The following is a 15,066-nucleotide window of genomic DNA, read 5'->3' on the forward strand; positions in this document are numbered from 1 at the left end:
ACACGATATTCTTCCACACGCACACACCCGTACTTTGGCGCGTGGCGAATGAGAACAAATATAAATGCCAAAATGACAGCAGTTTTGTGTTTTAAAAAAATAATATTTATAGTGTTTACATTTCGCTTAGTCGTCTAAGTAGAATATTGTAAAAAAAGAAAGCATTTTAAGATAACGTAAACTTATAATTAATATTATTGCAAATATAACAATACTTTCTTTCCTATCTCTTACAATAGAAAATCGCGTTGCAACCCTACCACCATCTAGAAATGTAAACAAAAGAGCCGCCGGTTGGCTGTGTGAAACAAAGCTTATATGCGTTATCAGATAATTAGTTTTGTTATCGTTTATTGTCCAGAAACTCACGAGATTTAAGGATATAAGTGAAAGCATTTATATTTAGATGTGTCGCGAAAGTTTAAAACATCTTTCCTTTATTTTCAGTTAGCCCAAGGTAAAAGTATTAATTTATAACAATTTCTTACCACGCCCTAACATGTTGTTCATCTCTAGCCTTTATTATTATTTTTATGCACTATGCCGGCATTAGTGCTTTTAAGATCAGGAACGACTCTTCTCATGGTGTTACTTTTGTTATTACAAAATTTATACGGATTGGTAGGAGCTATTAACCATTGGATCCTCCAAGATGATGGACGCATTACACAAAAAGTAGATTCTCCATTTTTGTTACGTGAACCACATAATCTTGTAACATTTCTGGATCAAATACGACATAATGATTACGTGGAGCAGTCTTATCTAAAATTGAGACGTCAACGCGAATTAATTGCAGAGCATTTACGTTATTCCAAACAGTTCAGTGAGGATTTGGTTTTGCAGGCGGAACGCCTGCAGCCACATTTAGGCGCACAAACACAACCAATGCAAAATTTGATCAACTCGTTGGAAGCGCTTACTAAGCAGACGGCAAAAATGTACAGGTGGGATGAGTATATAAGAAAAGGAATTTAGAACCTCTTCATTTATTTACAATTTATATAGCTACTTGGAGTTTGTCAAAGATGAATTGAAAGAGTTTAGGAAGCTGAAAACACAAATTACCCAACATCATGAAAAATTGATACAACAGCAGGTTTAACAAAAAATTTTTAACTCTTATACATAAAAAAAATTAACGAACTCATTACTCATAGGTGCCCCTTGCCTCACGTCAATTAGATGAAAAGGTGAATAATGAGGATCTACTAAAACGAGGCCAATACTGTAGTACTCGAACTTTGTCTAGAACAGAAGATCCAGTTTTATTTTGTGATTTTTACTCCGATATGCAAATGCGTTTAGATGGAAAGGATGTAGACCCTGAAACATTAGAGCGTGATTGGCAGCTGACAAGTGAATCTGTGCTAAATCAAGTGACTAATTTGAATGTGCAACAACGCATGAATTTGGAACAAATAAAAGCTATGCGAGCTAAGAAAGCGACTGCCGTGGCTAGTGCCAAAAGTAAGAAAGTGGCGCCGGTTTCGTCAGCAACAGGCGATATTCCTGATGCTAAAAGTAATGATACATAAGTAAGAAAATCGTAATCGCAATATTAATAGCTTTAAAGACAACACATTAATTAAGTTTAGTTGCTTTCAATTGACCTTTTTATGCGCTACGTATAAAAAACAATTTTTATCAAATAAGTATCAATAAATTTTTATTATCTTTCTTAAAATAACACACAATATAAAATATTTAGTCATTTGTTTAACAAGGAGTTAAGAATAATCACAAAGTTCCATCGTAAGATTTTAAACTTAAAACGAGTATTTTGCGGTCCGTTATGTTTACCATTCGATATCAATAGTTTGCAAAGCATTATGCATTTCTCTTAAACTAGAATACACGTGTGTGGGTTTAGCCTTTTGAGTCTCATCAGCCGACTTTGTAATGAGCAAACTGCTCCAGCCAGCATTGCGGGCACCTATATAATCCTTTTCATAAAGATTTCCAATATGCAGTGCTTCAGAAGCATGCACATTATACTTCTCTAAAGGTTTCAGAAATGCACCACAATGCGGTTTCTCAACACCCAAATCATATGAGGTGTACACGAAGTCAAATTCATGCCTTATATTCATACTTGAGAGCACACGTTCCAAGCCGGGATCACTATTAGAGATGACACCAACATATTTAGTAACATCACGTATCATTTTTAATAACTCTACATTGCCCTCAATATGCACATAGCACTCATTACTGCGATACTGTTCGAAAAGGCGTTCGCTAATACTGCGTATTTGTGTTTGCGATAATTTGCCGTCTACACGCTTAAAGATGTTGTTCACCAGCAGCATCCACCAGTTCTGCCAAGTTATTTCTTTCGAATTTCGACCGTAAATGGGATATCTTTTTGTCATGTTTTTAAATTCTTCACGAAATAAATTTTGTAATTGGTTTGGATCAAGGTTTTTAACGCCCATCGATGCCGCAGTCTTCGCATATTGCACACCTGGAGGTTTGCGAAACCTCAATAATGTATCAGTGATGTCAAATGTTACTAGGCGAAAACGATTCAAGTTCTTAACAAATTGAACATTACGATTCATTCTGATAAGCCTCGAATTGAAATATTTTTGTATGTCAGCACCTTTGTTGTTATTGAGGTAAATAGTTTGTTGTTATTGTTAGCCGGTAGATAGTTTGTTTATAGACAACCTAAACTGTTATCTAATGAATAAAAAATAGTAAACAGCTGTTTTGAGATAACAGAGATGTAAAACGTATGTACACGCTCTGTTCGTATACTATATGCGTATTATACGTATTGAAGTGGTTGCCTAAAAATATAAAAAATGATGGTGTAATTTTCATAAATCGGCATTTTCTCGATATTTAAACAAACGGATATTTGTAATTGTTTATATTAATTTCTTAATATAACAATATCTCCCAACTTATAGTTACAATAATATTTTATTATTATTATTAATAATTCAGTAAAGGAACAAACAGATGACGTGAAAAGGTTTGCTTGCAACCCTGCTGCTAAATTTAACCGCTCAAACACCAGCAAAATTCGCTATAATCTTGTTAGTTAAGTGATTAAATTTGTTAATAATTAAAAAAAATGTCTGAAGAACCTCCAAAAATCCGTTTTAAAAATTCACAGTACAGCTATATTGAACCTGGTGGCAAAAAGCACGTCTTTAAATCACTGAAACAAATACTGGCGGTGGAGAAAACGCAACAGTGGCCAGAAGGCACAATGTCGTGTGAGTGCACTTGTTTTAAATTGTTATCACTAATATTTGTTTACATATGTATATAATGTATATATTTGCTTACGTTTTATCTCTTCCAGACACCTCCTTTAATGCGCCACCCTCTTTGCGACCACCCAAAAAATATTCTGACATATCAGGTCTGATTGCGCCTTACACTGATCCTCACTCGAAGTTGCGTTATGCCAATTCTGAAGAATATGCCGTGGTAAAGACTTTACCTTCCGATATTGTCGCTGGTTATTTGGCATTACGTGGCGCTAGTAGTATTGTTGGCTAATAATTAACCAATTTAGACTAAATAGAGATAATAAGCTTAATAATTAAGAACGAAATACAAAGTTAATTAGCAGAAATCCAAGATCATAAATGCTGCAGTTTCCTGAAAAATATTTAGAAGTTTAAATACATTAATTAAATTCCGGATACATTTAAGCAAATTCAAAATTATGGGTGAATTGGAAACCAAGTAAGCACATCATGATTTTTAATATATGAGACAATAGTAGTTACTTGAACATTTTATCAGTAAATAGTTTTATAGAACTACTTATCACAATTTATAAGTTTTATTGTTATTGTAGTATATTTTATTAAATGTTGACACGTTTTGTTTGTAAAACTCTTTTTCTTGAACATCAAGTAGCAAGAAAATTACTGCATAATATTGATATGCATTTACATATGTATGTATGTATGTACATGTTTTTATATTTATTAACAACTAAAACACTTCAACTCTTATTGATTTCCATTGCTTTCTAAAAATGGGAGTACTTTGGAAATAATGTTGTTTTGCTTTATTTATACTGACAGTCGCTATCGCCAGGTTCAAATATTAGTGTACTATTTAACTGCTTCATTATTTCCGCCTAATTTTGCTGGAAAGCTCTAGTAGTACAAAAAATGCGAACATTCAACTTATACTAGTGCCACGCTCATATAATAATTATTAAAACCTTATATACTTTTTTCTGTTACTTTTTGTGCCAAATTTCGTAGCTCAGTTAATACATAGGTTGGTAATGTGAAAGTCTGACGAAACCATCAATCTTTTAATTAAAAAAAGTTTTCAGTCCTTATACGACCGCGATTATCGCCAAAGTACAGGATGCCTCTTATTGAACACCTACATAGTGAGGCCCGTATGCTTCCAGTTAAGGGGCATAAAGAACTCCTCTCCAAACAGTTCCTACTGTGGTGATTTCGCAGAAATTATCTTTAAAGTCACCTGCATGTAGCGGTACCGCCTCATAGGAGCATCAAGAGGTTATTCCTCAACTACGTCGACGACATCAAACAATACGCCTATCAGACTTCGGACGCAACTAACTTCCGATAAGCACTGATCGTCATTCACAGTGGAGCCATTAATACCTTTATCGACTCTACCTCAGTGAATGGCGTACTTAAAATCAACTCACCACCCACTGCACACGAAGAGCTCGAGATGCCGCGAGAAACGAGAGTGACCCTTGCGCAGCTTAGTTCTGAATACTGTAGCAGGTTAATTTTCTATTTATCCAGAATAAACCCTGACATATCAAAAATATGTCCAGGGTGCAATGAGTCGCTGCATGTCACTGATCTCCTCTTTGCATCCCTACTAACCCTACTCATCTGACATATTTCAACCTTTGGTCCGACCTCGTCGAAACAGCATGTTTCCTAGACTTACCACTGGATGGGATTAGATGCCCGTAACAACAACAACAACATTATTTTCCCATACCGTCCCCGCAACAGTCGGGTCTACGTAACTGGAACGGACCCAGATTCTTATCCGGCCAAGGACTGTCAAACCGGCAGCATTCCTCCAAAATAGTACTTCAGAAATGTTTTCTGTCGCTACAACAACAATACCAACATTCATTTCCTATACAAAGCCTTCGCTTAGAAGATGCCATTCAGTTTCTTCTTAAGGCCAAGGTCCAATAAGGCAGTGACCTGTTAGCACTCCTACTAGAGTTCTTGTGTCATTCCTTTTGAATTTCAATTATCTACATGCGCTGCCCATATTTAAGGAATAAAAGTGAAAAAAACTTTGGTTAATTGGTTTGTTATTGTTGTTGTTTTAGTGGTATAAAATATACCCAAAAAATTCTTGAAATACTGCAGAGGACTATCAGTAAAAAACGGCTCCGTACCGTTTACATCAAGGCGACTATAGCGGAAAATGCGTTATTGTTCATTCTTTGAACTTGCCGTGATTTTATAATCTTTTCTAATCTTGTATTAAATTTATTTTCAATTGATGCATAAAAAAGTATGGAAAATATTTTTGTTTTGCAGTATTAATTTACAGTCTTGTATATAAATTAAATCCTGGTGGTGTTTGTACAAATTATATAAAAAAATACCTATGTATGTTTGTATATACATACATTGGGACAAATGATGTTTCAAAAAAATGAAATTTGCTAAGTTGGTGGGACTATCCTTAATTACTATGCCAATTATCGGTAGACGTTATAAAAGTCGCTACATCTCTGTAGTGCGTTGCGATTTTTACAATGGATAAAAATATCGAACAAAGAATTTGTTTCAAATTTTGTATTTATAACCAAATTTCGTCTGCGGAATCGTTGCGAGTGTTGAAAAAGGCTTACTGTGATTCAGTTTTATCAAAAATACAAGCCTATGAATAGTACAAAGCCTACAAAGACGGTCGAGAGATCGTTGAAGACATGCCCTGCTCTGAACGACCTTTGACCTCTTCAACTGATGATAGTATTTGAAAAAAGTGAAGGATATGGTGCTTGAAAATCGTCAGGCAAGTGATAGAGAGATGGCAAGAGAGCTCGATATCTCTTGCAAGCCGTTCGAATGATTTTGGTGGATGTTTTGGGTATGAAACGCGATCTTGCTCGAATCGTCCCGATAAAGTTAAATTTTTTCAAAAAGTGTACGATTGGGAGCGAATTTAAAGCCAAAACCGCAATGAATACCATTGATCAACCACTGTATCCATGAGATTTGGCTCCTTGTGATTTTTTCTTGTTCCCTAAACTAAAATTGCCGCTCCGTGGAACCCGTTTTCAGTCGATCGAAGAGATAAAACAAAATTCGCTAAAGGAGCTGAAGGCTTGCATAAGTGAATTACATCTGGTGGAGATTAATGAATAATTAAAGGGTTTTTTGGTTTATTTACAATTTCCAGGTACTTTTTTATCACAATGTATATATGTACCTATATCAAGCGGAAATTACTTTAACACAAATGAAGTATAACTAAAGAAAGGATATACATATTTTGCTCTCTGCTGCTCTGCTCTCCCCATTACGAATTTTTGAATTTTTGTAAGACCTTGCTTACTTGCCATACAATAATAAAACAACAAAGAATGCCAACAGTAATTATGAGAGGGCACGGACGTACAATAAACACGCAAATACAAAAATGTGTAAAATTGATATACCAATGTTACTACAACCATTTATTGTCAGCACAAGCAATGATAATTGAAACTGCAGGCGTGCTGGGTCCAAGTGCTAAAAGATTACATCCAACGGTTTATGTTTTGTACACATAACTATTCACACACTTACATACGTCAGAACATAGGTACGAATGTATGCTTTATAAATGAAATCTCTGAGTTCGGTGCGCACATTGAACCTCACGAGATTGAGTGAGCAGTTTTGACGCTCAGCAAATTGTAAGCAGGAAATATGAGTACCTGCTGACTGAGCACATGAAAATACCAAATACAACCACAAAGTCATGTAAGTATATAAGCACACACAAGTGTGTGGGCAGGTCAGACATGCTTGTACTGCGAGTGAGGCAAACCTTCCGGGAAGGTGTTCGCGCATGTAACAGGATCGTGGTAAGTTTTGTGCGCTCAGTCAGACAAATGCATACACATTTTGTGAGAGAGGCGTTTAAGCTGAGATTTCAAGCCCGTGTTGTGTATCGACGAACCTGCTAACGAATATGCACACAGGTCGCTAAGCAATGCAGATCAGTTGATGCTGGCAGTGCACAGTCAGTTTCACATCGGAACGCTTCGGTGCGTGCGGTAGTGTTGTGCGATAAAATCAAAAATCGTAGAAATCGAGTAAATAAAATATTACTTGCGGCTTCTAAACGCCGGCAATACCAAATAGTTGACTAGTTTTTGTAGTGCTATGTCTGCAACAACAAGCAGTGGCGCAAGCAGCGCGAGTGATAGTTCTGTAACGGATGGTGATACGAGTTTTAAATTTGCCAATAAAACATTGCAAGACTATGAAGTTATATCGGTGATTGGCAACGGCACCTTTGGTACGTGCTTCAAAGTGCGCGATAAGCAAACGGGCGAGCTATACGCATGGAAGGGCATTGACTATGATGAGTTGAGTGAGTCTAAGAAGGCCTCTTTGGTGTCCGAGATACGTGTGTTGCGCCAACTGCAACATCCGAATATTGTGGAATACTATCATCATTTGGTTAATCATGAGGCCAAGTCGATATTTATTGTCATGGAGTGTTGTGAAGGTGGCGATCTGGCGCAGCTTATAAAGCGTGCGCGTGATGAACGTAAACGTTTCGAAGAGCGTTACATATGGCGTGTGCTCTTTCAGGTCTGTAAAGCGTTGCAGGTGTGTCACAACAAGATAAGGAAGGGCACGATACTACATCGTGATATCAAACCGGCAAATATATTTTTGGACGCGCAAGGCAATGCTAAGCTGGGAGACTTCGGTTTGGCGCGTATGTTACGCAAAAATCAGGATTTTGCTGCCACTTTCGTTGGCACACCCTACTACATGAGTCCGGAGATTGTAAGAGGATCGCGGTATGATCGCAAATCGGATGTTTGGGCGGTGGGTTGCCTCGCATACGAAATGTGTGCTCTACGCACGCCCTTTCAGGCGGCAAAGTTCGATGAGCTTACCTTGAATATTTCCAATGGCAAGTTCAATCACATACCGGCCGTGTACTCCAGCGATCTGCAGGAGATCATCGCTTATATGCTGTCCGTGGATAGTGAACTGCGCCCCAGCATTGAAGTGATAACGCGTCATCCGACCGTTGTGCGCAATATAACCGAATTGGGCAATGAATTTCCAACACTAATAAAAGCGGAGTCAGATTTATTTGAAGTCGATGAAATCACCACAGCACGTTGCAAACTGCAATATAGCCCTTCCATAGACCTTTCCAGCACTATGTATACGGAGCGCAATAGCTTCAATGAGGAATACGGGCAACGTCGGTTGAGTGTTGCATTTACACCTGATTTGCGCGCCGAACTGTTTTCATCCGCGACACGGCATTTGAAGCCTAAATCTATCTTTCACCGATCCGATCCTGAACTCTATGAAAGCATTCAACACGAACTCTATACAAGCGTACATAATCTGACACCACTGCGACCGCCAGTACCACCGCCGAAGCCAACCTCACATGCGCGCACGTCGGCTAACATTTCTGTGGACGAGCTCAAGAGCCCCACGCTGATTACGGAGGATGTCTTTAATGAGGCGTTGCAAGCACGTCTGCATGCCATACGCGCGCACGAGTCGCTGTTGGAACATAAAGAGCATTGCCTGAATATGCGCACGCAAGAATTAAACGACCGAGAGAAACGCCTTCAGCAGTTGGAAAGCGCATTGCATAAACGTGAGCTTGAATTGTTGGCAAAAGAGAAGACCTTGGCCGCCGACGTTTTGCAAGCAGCCGCGCGCCGAAATGATAACGCACGTTCGCCATCACCTCCCCCCATACCGCCACGTAAATCCAGCGTTAGCAAACATGATGAGACCTATTGCAGCATAGAAGATACACAGCTGGAATCACCGACAATTGCAAAACTCAATATGCCATTAACCAAGTCGTATCCAGCTCTGCGTCGTGTTACATTTCAATCGCCACAGAAGTTTACAAACTACAGCATCGATACTAACGCCAACGACGGCGCGCAAGCGCAGAAGCTTGCAACCGGCAAAGTGAACGCTAAACGGCAACCCACGGAACTTCAAGCCAGTGTTTCAAGTAAAGACAGTCGTGAATCAATTGATAGCGGCATCGCGGCTAACTCGACAACTACAACATTAACAACAACAACAACCGTGCCCATACGACGTCGTTCGATATTGTCGGCACTTTTCGGTATACATCGCAGCAGCAAAGACAATACAAAGTCAGGCAGCAATCATATAAAAAATAATGTCGAGAATAATAAAGCCAACCAACAACCCATAGCTAGCTCACCAACACCCAAAGTGCGTATGCCATTTGCGCCGCGCCCCGATCAAGTGATAGCCAAATGCGAAACATCAGAGCTGAGCAATATATGGACTAAGGAGCATAAACGCGCTGCTTTTGACCTCTTGGCCGCCATGAATGCCGGTCAGTGTGGCACAATTGATGCAACCCAATCAAACATGGTACAATATAATGGTTCCTCAGCGCATGCTGCCACCAATAATATGACAATTGGACGTCAGAAATTGAGACAGTCAACACGTGAACGTCACAGCGCCACTTTGCGGCGCCACAACCACATGCGGCGTTCGTTAATGATGCCGCCTCAGTCGCTCGCACATGTTACAGCGGCCAGTGCCGGTGCTTTGGTGACCAGTACACGTAGCGGTGTGGGTAGCAGGGAGAAAATGCTTGTTTAGAGTATCGTAATAGCTGTTTTAAATTAATGTTTTGGAAATTTTTTAATAATTAATGCTTCGTTTCACCGCTTACCGTTAAGATAAAAATATTACTGCTTCCAAGTACTGCCATTGCTTGACTACTTATGTCTAAGCCCTATACCATATGCCATAAAAATATTTTCCTATATATTAATATTGTATTTTCCTATGATTAGTGATTATTTAACTTGTTAGTTCAGCTAGTTGGGGCTGATGTTAGTAGTAATTATGTAGGTGTGACCTTTGTCTTTGAGATTAAAAAAAAAATGTTTTTATGTTTGTATTTGTAATTTATAAAATATTTAATTGTTAATAAATACAGACTTTCAGCTTCTAAACGCATATAATTACATACTTTTTTCTAAGTTATTTATTATAAAATTATAAATATGGCTTTGGTGTCTTTTAACCCTTTGGACTAAAATTATTCAATACCTTGTTTTCATTTAAAGTCAAAATCTAGAAAAAATGGCTTCAATAAAACTATAATACCCTTCACAGGTTAAATTTTTCCTTAGAAGAATCTGATTTTGGGCGATCATTTTATACAATTTGTTCAAATATTATACAAGATTTCTATCATTCAGTCTACATATTATAGTTGTCCGATATTCGCGGCTGCGACAAATGAGCAGCTTCTTGGAGAAAAACTGATTAGTGCAAAATTCCAGATCGATATATAACAAACTGAGGAACTCTATTGGGTCTCCGACGATTCCTCTTGGGTATTCACAAATCGTGGCAAATTTAATATATAGCAGCTTTCTTGCCTATAAAGTAATCCTTTGGCACATATTTTTTTATTATGCTTTGTCCTTCTCAAAGCATCCGCATGACTTCAGCACCTCTTAAAAGAGTTTAAGCGGTTCAAAAAATCATTGACTGCCTGCCTTCATACGACTCGTTTGTTTAGTTGTGTGTCATGTGTATATCTTTCTCATCTGCGCTGTGTTGTCACGAATTCTAAACAACTCTTTGCAATTCTTCTGCATTGTTATTGTTATTACAGTTTTCGTGCGCCGACTCCTTTAAAACTACCTGCGTAAATTGACGCTTCAACCCAAGGGAAGCATACGTTACTTACGGTAGAGGACGAGGTTCGTTAAGAATTCAGCCCATAGCCTCAACACACACACAGCCAAACAAACAAACAAGTTTTATTTTCGGCACCAACGGCTTGTTAACTGGCTATAGGTCATAAATCAGAAGGCACTTGTGGAATCTGGAGACAAGAAAGTATGTAAACTCAGCATGCAGCATGATGCAGCTTCATTACATTTGCTTGTAAGCGACTTAGTGCAATGGTCAAAATTGTATTGCGGTTGTTTGTGGCCAACAGACAGTATTTGTTGGTTTTGTTTGCGCGAAGCGTTCGAAAATTGTTTGGGTTTTTGTGCGCACATACATTCTATCTTAGATATTCCTAAGTGGACACAAAAACGTTGTTGATTGGTTTATGATTTTTCATACAAGTTTATTTGTTTTTATTTTTTTTTAGTTTCGTGACTTTAACCACAAATAAGTAATTTGTATACAGTCCATTTCTTCTAGTTACATACGGGTTTACATATGTATGTATAGTATATTCTTAAGCATTCTTACATACATATGAATACACACATGTATACCTATATATGTGTAAGCATTTGTATATGTTTCTTGTATGTTATGTGCGTCCATACAGTCATTTTCGAAGGGATAGTCAATGTTTGTGTTACTTTTTTCGGTGTATCTATTTATCCAACTTTCCATCAGTTGTAGGTTCTTATAAGAGTAAACAAGTTGTGGAAAGCTGAAGGGCGATCGCGTTCAAATATTTACTAATCACTATAAACTGAAATCTTTGGCCAAAGATTGAAAGAATGCATTTTAGAATGAAAATGTGGATAATCCATCGAGGTAATCCCCTCTGTTGTTTTGCGATGCGAGAATATCGAGTTTAAAGTTTTGAGAGCCGTTAAAACTAAGTTAAAAACTCTAAGGGCGTCTATCCTGCGCATACAGACTGCAGTGCAGTCAATTGCTCAGTCGTCGTCGTTATAGCGGCAGAATTCTGCTGAGTTGACAGTCCATGGTCGGATAAAAACCGGGTCCGTTCCGGTTACGTAGGCCCGACTTTCGTGGGAACTTTGCAGTTTCAGACTCCAAGACGCAGAACCGGCAGTGCGGATAAGCTTCTTGAGCTTACAATGGTCAGTGTAGAAGGCGACAAGTAGCCTGAGTGTATCCCTTGGGAGATCGTTTACGTATTTAAACCTTTTATGGTTGTAACCACCCATTAGTAACTTGTCATGACGGACGCCTAGGAGTTGTTGCCAATACCTCTTCCTACCCACTGCTTCATCTTTGCAGAGCAGCTCCTTTATGGTATGGGTACCAACCGCAATGAAAAGTTCGGCTATACTTTTGGGACCTGACATCCAGATAAGGTGCACTTGGTTACGATCCGATAGATTGTTCAGTCGTGTGTCGCTTGACCATCGCTTAGTATACGTTCATTGCGATAGTTGCGTTGGAGGTTTATCTTTACACAAAGACTTATAGCAAAGTTCTCCTTGGAATATGTTCAGAATATGGTATGGAGAGTTTGGTGCGTGGTCCTGCTACCCATGCGCCTATTGCCACGTGGCCGTGATTGTATAGTGGTTAGGACCCTACGCTGTGATAAATGATATGACCTGTGCGTTCCTTTGATACTTCAAATTTTTCGATATCTTTTGGCCTAAAGGTAGTATACCGAAGTAACTTTTTTAATTAAAAGTCTGAATAATCGGTTGTACGGGACACGTACATATATATGTATGTATGTATAAGTATGTTGAGTTGTCACATCTTCTTTATTTTTGCCGTCATTGTTATGTATATTTTAGAAGACAAATATGCATAATTGTGTGGTCTTGGATTTTTAATTCAAAGCATTATATCGGAAAATAAAAAATCTGAATAATTGGTTGTATGGGAGCTATGCATGTATGTATATGTTACTTTATTATATTGTTAAGTTTTCGTTTAAGTGACAAGTTATGTATATCATTGCTTCATTAAATTGTGTTGGCCAATAAATTGGGTGTAAGTAATATTAAAGAACAAGTAAGGAAGGAAGTTCGGGTGCAACCGAGCATTTTATACATTATATTAAAAAATATTGCGAAAAATTAAATATCCACTGTTCGATGAAATTGTGAATAAATTGTAATCAAGTTTGGTATTTTGATATCTTCGTGACTTATATTGCTCAGGAATACTTGAGATTTTGAATATAAATATACTTACTGACGAATATATTAAGCACAAAACTTTTTAGAATAATAAAAATCCTGATATTAGTTATATGGGGGCTAGGCCAAGTTTTCACCCAATTTCCGCATATACGGACCCTAAGGGCTTACACAGTTTTGGGTTGATTTGGACAATGTTTGGTCATAAGATGGTATACTTCAAAGGTACTATTTCAAGGTTATTAAGTAAACCCCTACTATTTTGTATATAAGTGTATATTGATAAATAATAGCTTCATAGTTTCATGAGGAAACTTTCGTCAACAATATTAAAAATGGTTTGCAAAAGACAGCTGCCTGATTTTAGGTAGGGACTAAAGAGGAAAGTATGATTTTTATATATTGCTAATAAGGCAATAAAAATGTAAGGCTGTAATGAAAAATACGGTTTGCATAGTAAATACAAATAAATGCTTTATGAAGGATAACCCAATCAGTTTTGTGGTTTTGAGTACGAAATCACACTATCAAACCAAAATAATAGAAAACATATTTTGTTTCAGTCAGAATCTGAAAAATTTAAATTTACGTTCACTTTTTTAATAATATTATTAATACGTCAGTTTAGTAATATATTACATTTGTTGTAGCTATATTGCGCCGACTTTAATGGAGTCAAGAAATGTAATATTGTTATAAATTACGATGTTTTTCAGCATAAGATATTGGTAAAATAATAAAATAGTAAACATTTTTTCCGCTCTGGTTATTTAGACTCGACTGTTGTAAATTCTGTTGTTGTTGTTGTAGCGGCAAAAAACATTTCTGAATTAAGTTTGAGAAGTGGTGTCGAGTTGATAGCCTTTGGCCGGATAATAATCCGGTTCCGTTCCGGTTACTTAGACCCGACTATCGTGGAACGTAAAATCTGTTCGAAAGTTTTCCCGGATTTCTTTTTCTACTTGCATTTCAATTTTATCATTTCATTTAACATTCGCCTTAGCAATCTATTTGTTTAAAGCACATAGCAACACAATTATATTTTCGATTAAAACATTTGTTTTATTGAAACGCCAGCTTTCTTATTTCACATTTTTTTAAATGGTACTTAAAGTAGACAATTTTTTACTTATAAACGCCATGGTAGTAACCCTTTACCAAGATGGTGGTTTGCCTTCAGAACCAGCCGGCCGAGCATAGAGTGCGCTCTTATCACGGAATAGTGTCATGCGTTCGGTTTCCTTCTTATCTAAGAAATGGCCAATAGCAAAACCAATAAAAGGCAGCACAGCCCATACATAGCGTTTGTCCAACCCAATCATACTGCTATGTTTTGTTTACAGAGTTTTTTAATCAGTTAACAATTCTTTATTTCGAGCAAGCTGACGTTGTTGTTCTTTCCAGGCTCTTGTATGAGTCCAGTCGACTAAAATCGTTGTTACTGTAAATGTGGGGAAGAATATAACAGCTCCGTACTTCCTTGCCAAGCGGGCTAAAGTCATAACACCTGGAAATAATGAAAATGTCAGCAATGAAACGAAATTACGTAAGTGCGCTATGTAGCATTTCTTGCTATTCCTCAACAACACATATTGAGTTTGCATGAAATATTGTTATTATATATTTCATTGTTTAATATATTGAAAGTAATCTAATTAAAGTTTAATATATTTTCACAAAATTATACACAATTGCTCACACTTTATTTAGTTGCCACTTGCTTTACACACGAACAGAAAAACAGAGAAATGAAATGTCAATCTTTAGCTTGCTGTCAGTAGAATCAGCTGTGCTTGCACAGTTGGTGCGAACTATTTTCGTACTTTGTTTGCCACAGGGTGTAGTTTTTGAATATTAATTGTTAACAATTCAATAAGCTATTTCCTATGGATCGTTTTTTATTTTTTATTATTATACCATAAATAGGGCATATTAAGTTTGTCACGATGTTTGTAATACCCTATATATATAAAGGA

General features: G+C 37.3%; 6 protein-coding genes across 6 annotated transcripts; 3 read left to right on the forward strand and 3 right to left on the reverse strand.

The window, feature by feature from the left end:
* The first annotated feature begins 123 nt into the window (after positions 1–123).
* Positions 124–1,628, forward strand: LOC120773895. The gene is made up of 5 exons (XM_040103071.1): positions 124–148; positions 240–457; positions 517–947; positions 1,009–1,099; positions 1,161–1,628. Exons 3-5 carry the CDS (start codon positions 541–543, stop codon positions 1,536–1,538), a joined length of 876 nt encoding a protein of 291 aa, XP_039959005.1. The 5' UTR covers positions 124–148; positions 240–457; positions 517–540; the 3' UTR covers positions 1,539–1,628.
* Positions 1,629–1,688: 60 nt separating this feature from the next.
* LOC120773896 (rhythmically expressed gene 2 protein) lies at positions 1,689–3,033 on the reverse strand. Its single transcript, XM_040103072.1, has one exon. The coding sequence runs from the start codon at positions 2,562–2,564 to the stop codon at positions 1,800–1,802; it is 765 nt and encodes a 254-aa protein (XP_039959006.1). The 5' UTR covers positions 2,565–3,033; the 3' UTR covers positions 1,689–1,799.
* Positions 3,028–3,798, forward strand: LOC120773899 (INO80 complex subunit C). The gene is made up of 2 exons (XM_040103074.1): positions 3,028–3,230; positions 3,320–3,798. Exons 1-2 carry the CDS (start codon positions 3,086–3,088, stop codon positions 3,517–3,519), a joined length of 345 nt encoding a protein of 114 aa, XP_039959008.1. The 5' UTR covers positions 3,028–3,085; the 3' UTR covers positions 3,520–3,798.
* Positions 3,799–7,057: 3,259 nt separating this feature from the next.
* LOC120773894 (serine/threonine-protein kinase D1044.8) lies at positions 7,058–10,219 on the forward strand. Its single transcript, XM_040103070.1, has one exon. The coding sequence runs from the start codon at positions 7,371–7,373 to the stop codon at positions 9,849–9,851; it is 2,481 nt and encodes an 826-aa protein (XP_039959004.1). The 5' UTR covers positions 7,058–7,370; the 3' UTR covers positions 9,852–10,219.
* A 3,925-nt stretch (positions 10,220–14,144) lies between these two features.
* On the reverse strand, positions 14,145–14,437 carry LOC120774552 (NADH dehydrogenase [ubiquinone] 1 beta subcomplex subunit 1). Its single transcript, XM_040104283.1, has one exon. It carries the CDS (start codon positions 14,410–14,412, stop codon positions 14,245–14,247), a length of 168 nt encoding a protein of 55 aa, XP_039960217.1. The 5' UTR covers positions 14,413–14,437; the 3' UTR covers positions 14,145–14,244.
* On the reverse strand, positions 14,415–14,873 carry LOC120774553. The gene is made up of 2 exons (XM_040104284.1): positions 14,790–14,873; positions 14,415–14,597 (listed from the first exon to the last, which is right to left on the reverse strand). The coding sequence occupies exon 2, from the start codon at positions 14,590–14,592 to the stop codon at positions 14,440–14,442; it is 153 nt and encodes a 50-aa protein (XP_039960218.1). The 5' UTR covers positions 14,593–14,597; positions 14,790–14,873; the 3' UTR covers positions 14,415–14,439.
* Between the last annotated feature and the right edge of the window lie 193 nt (positions 14,874–15,066).

The sequence above is a fragment of the Bactrocera tryoni genome, chromosome 4 (assembly GCF_016617805.1).
Source record: "Bactrocera tryoni isolate S06 chromosome 4, CSIRO_BtryS06_freeze2, whole genome shotgun sequence".
Taxonomy (NCBI): domain Eukaryota; kingdom Metazoa; phylum Arthropoda; class Insecta; order Diptera; family Tephritidae; genus Bactrocera; species Bactrocera tryoni.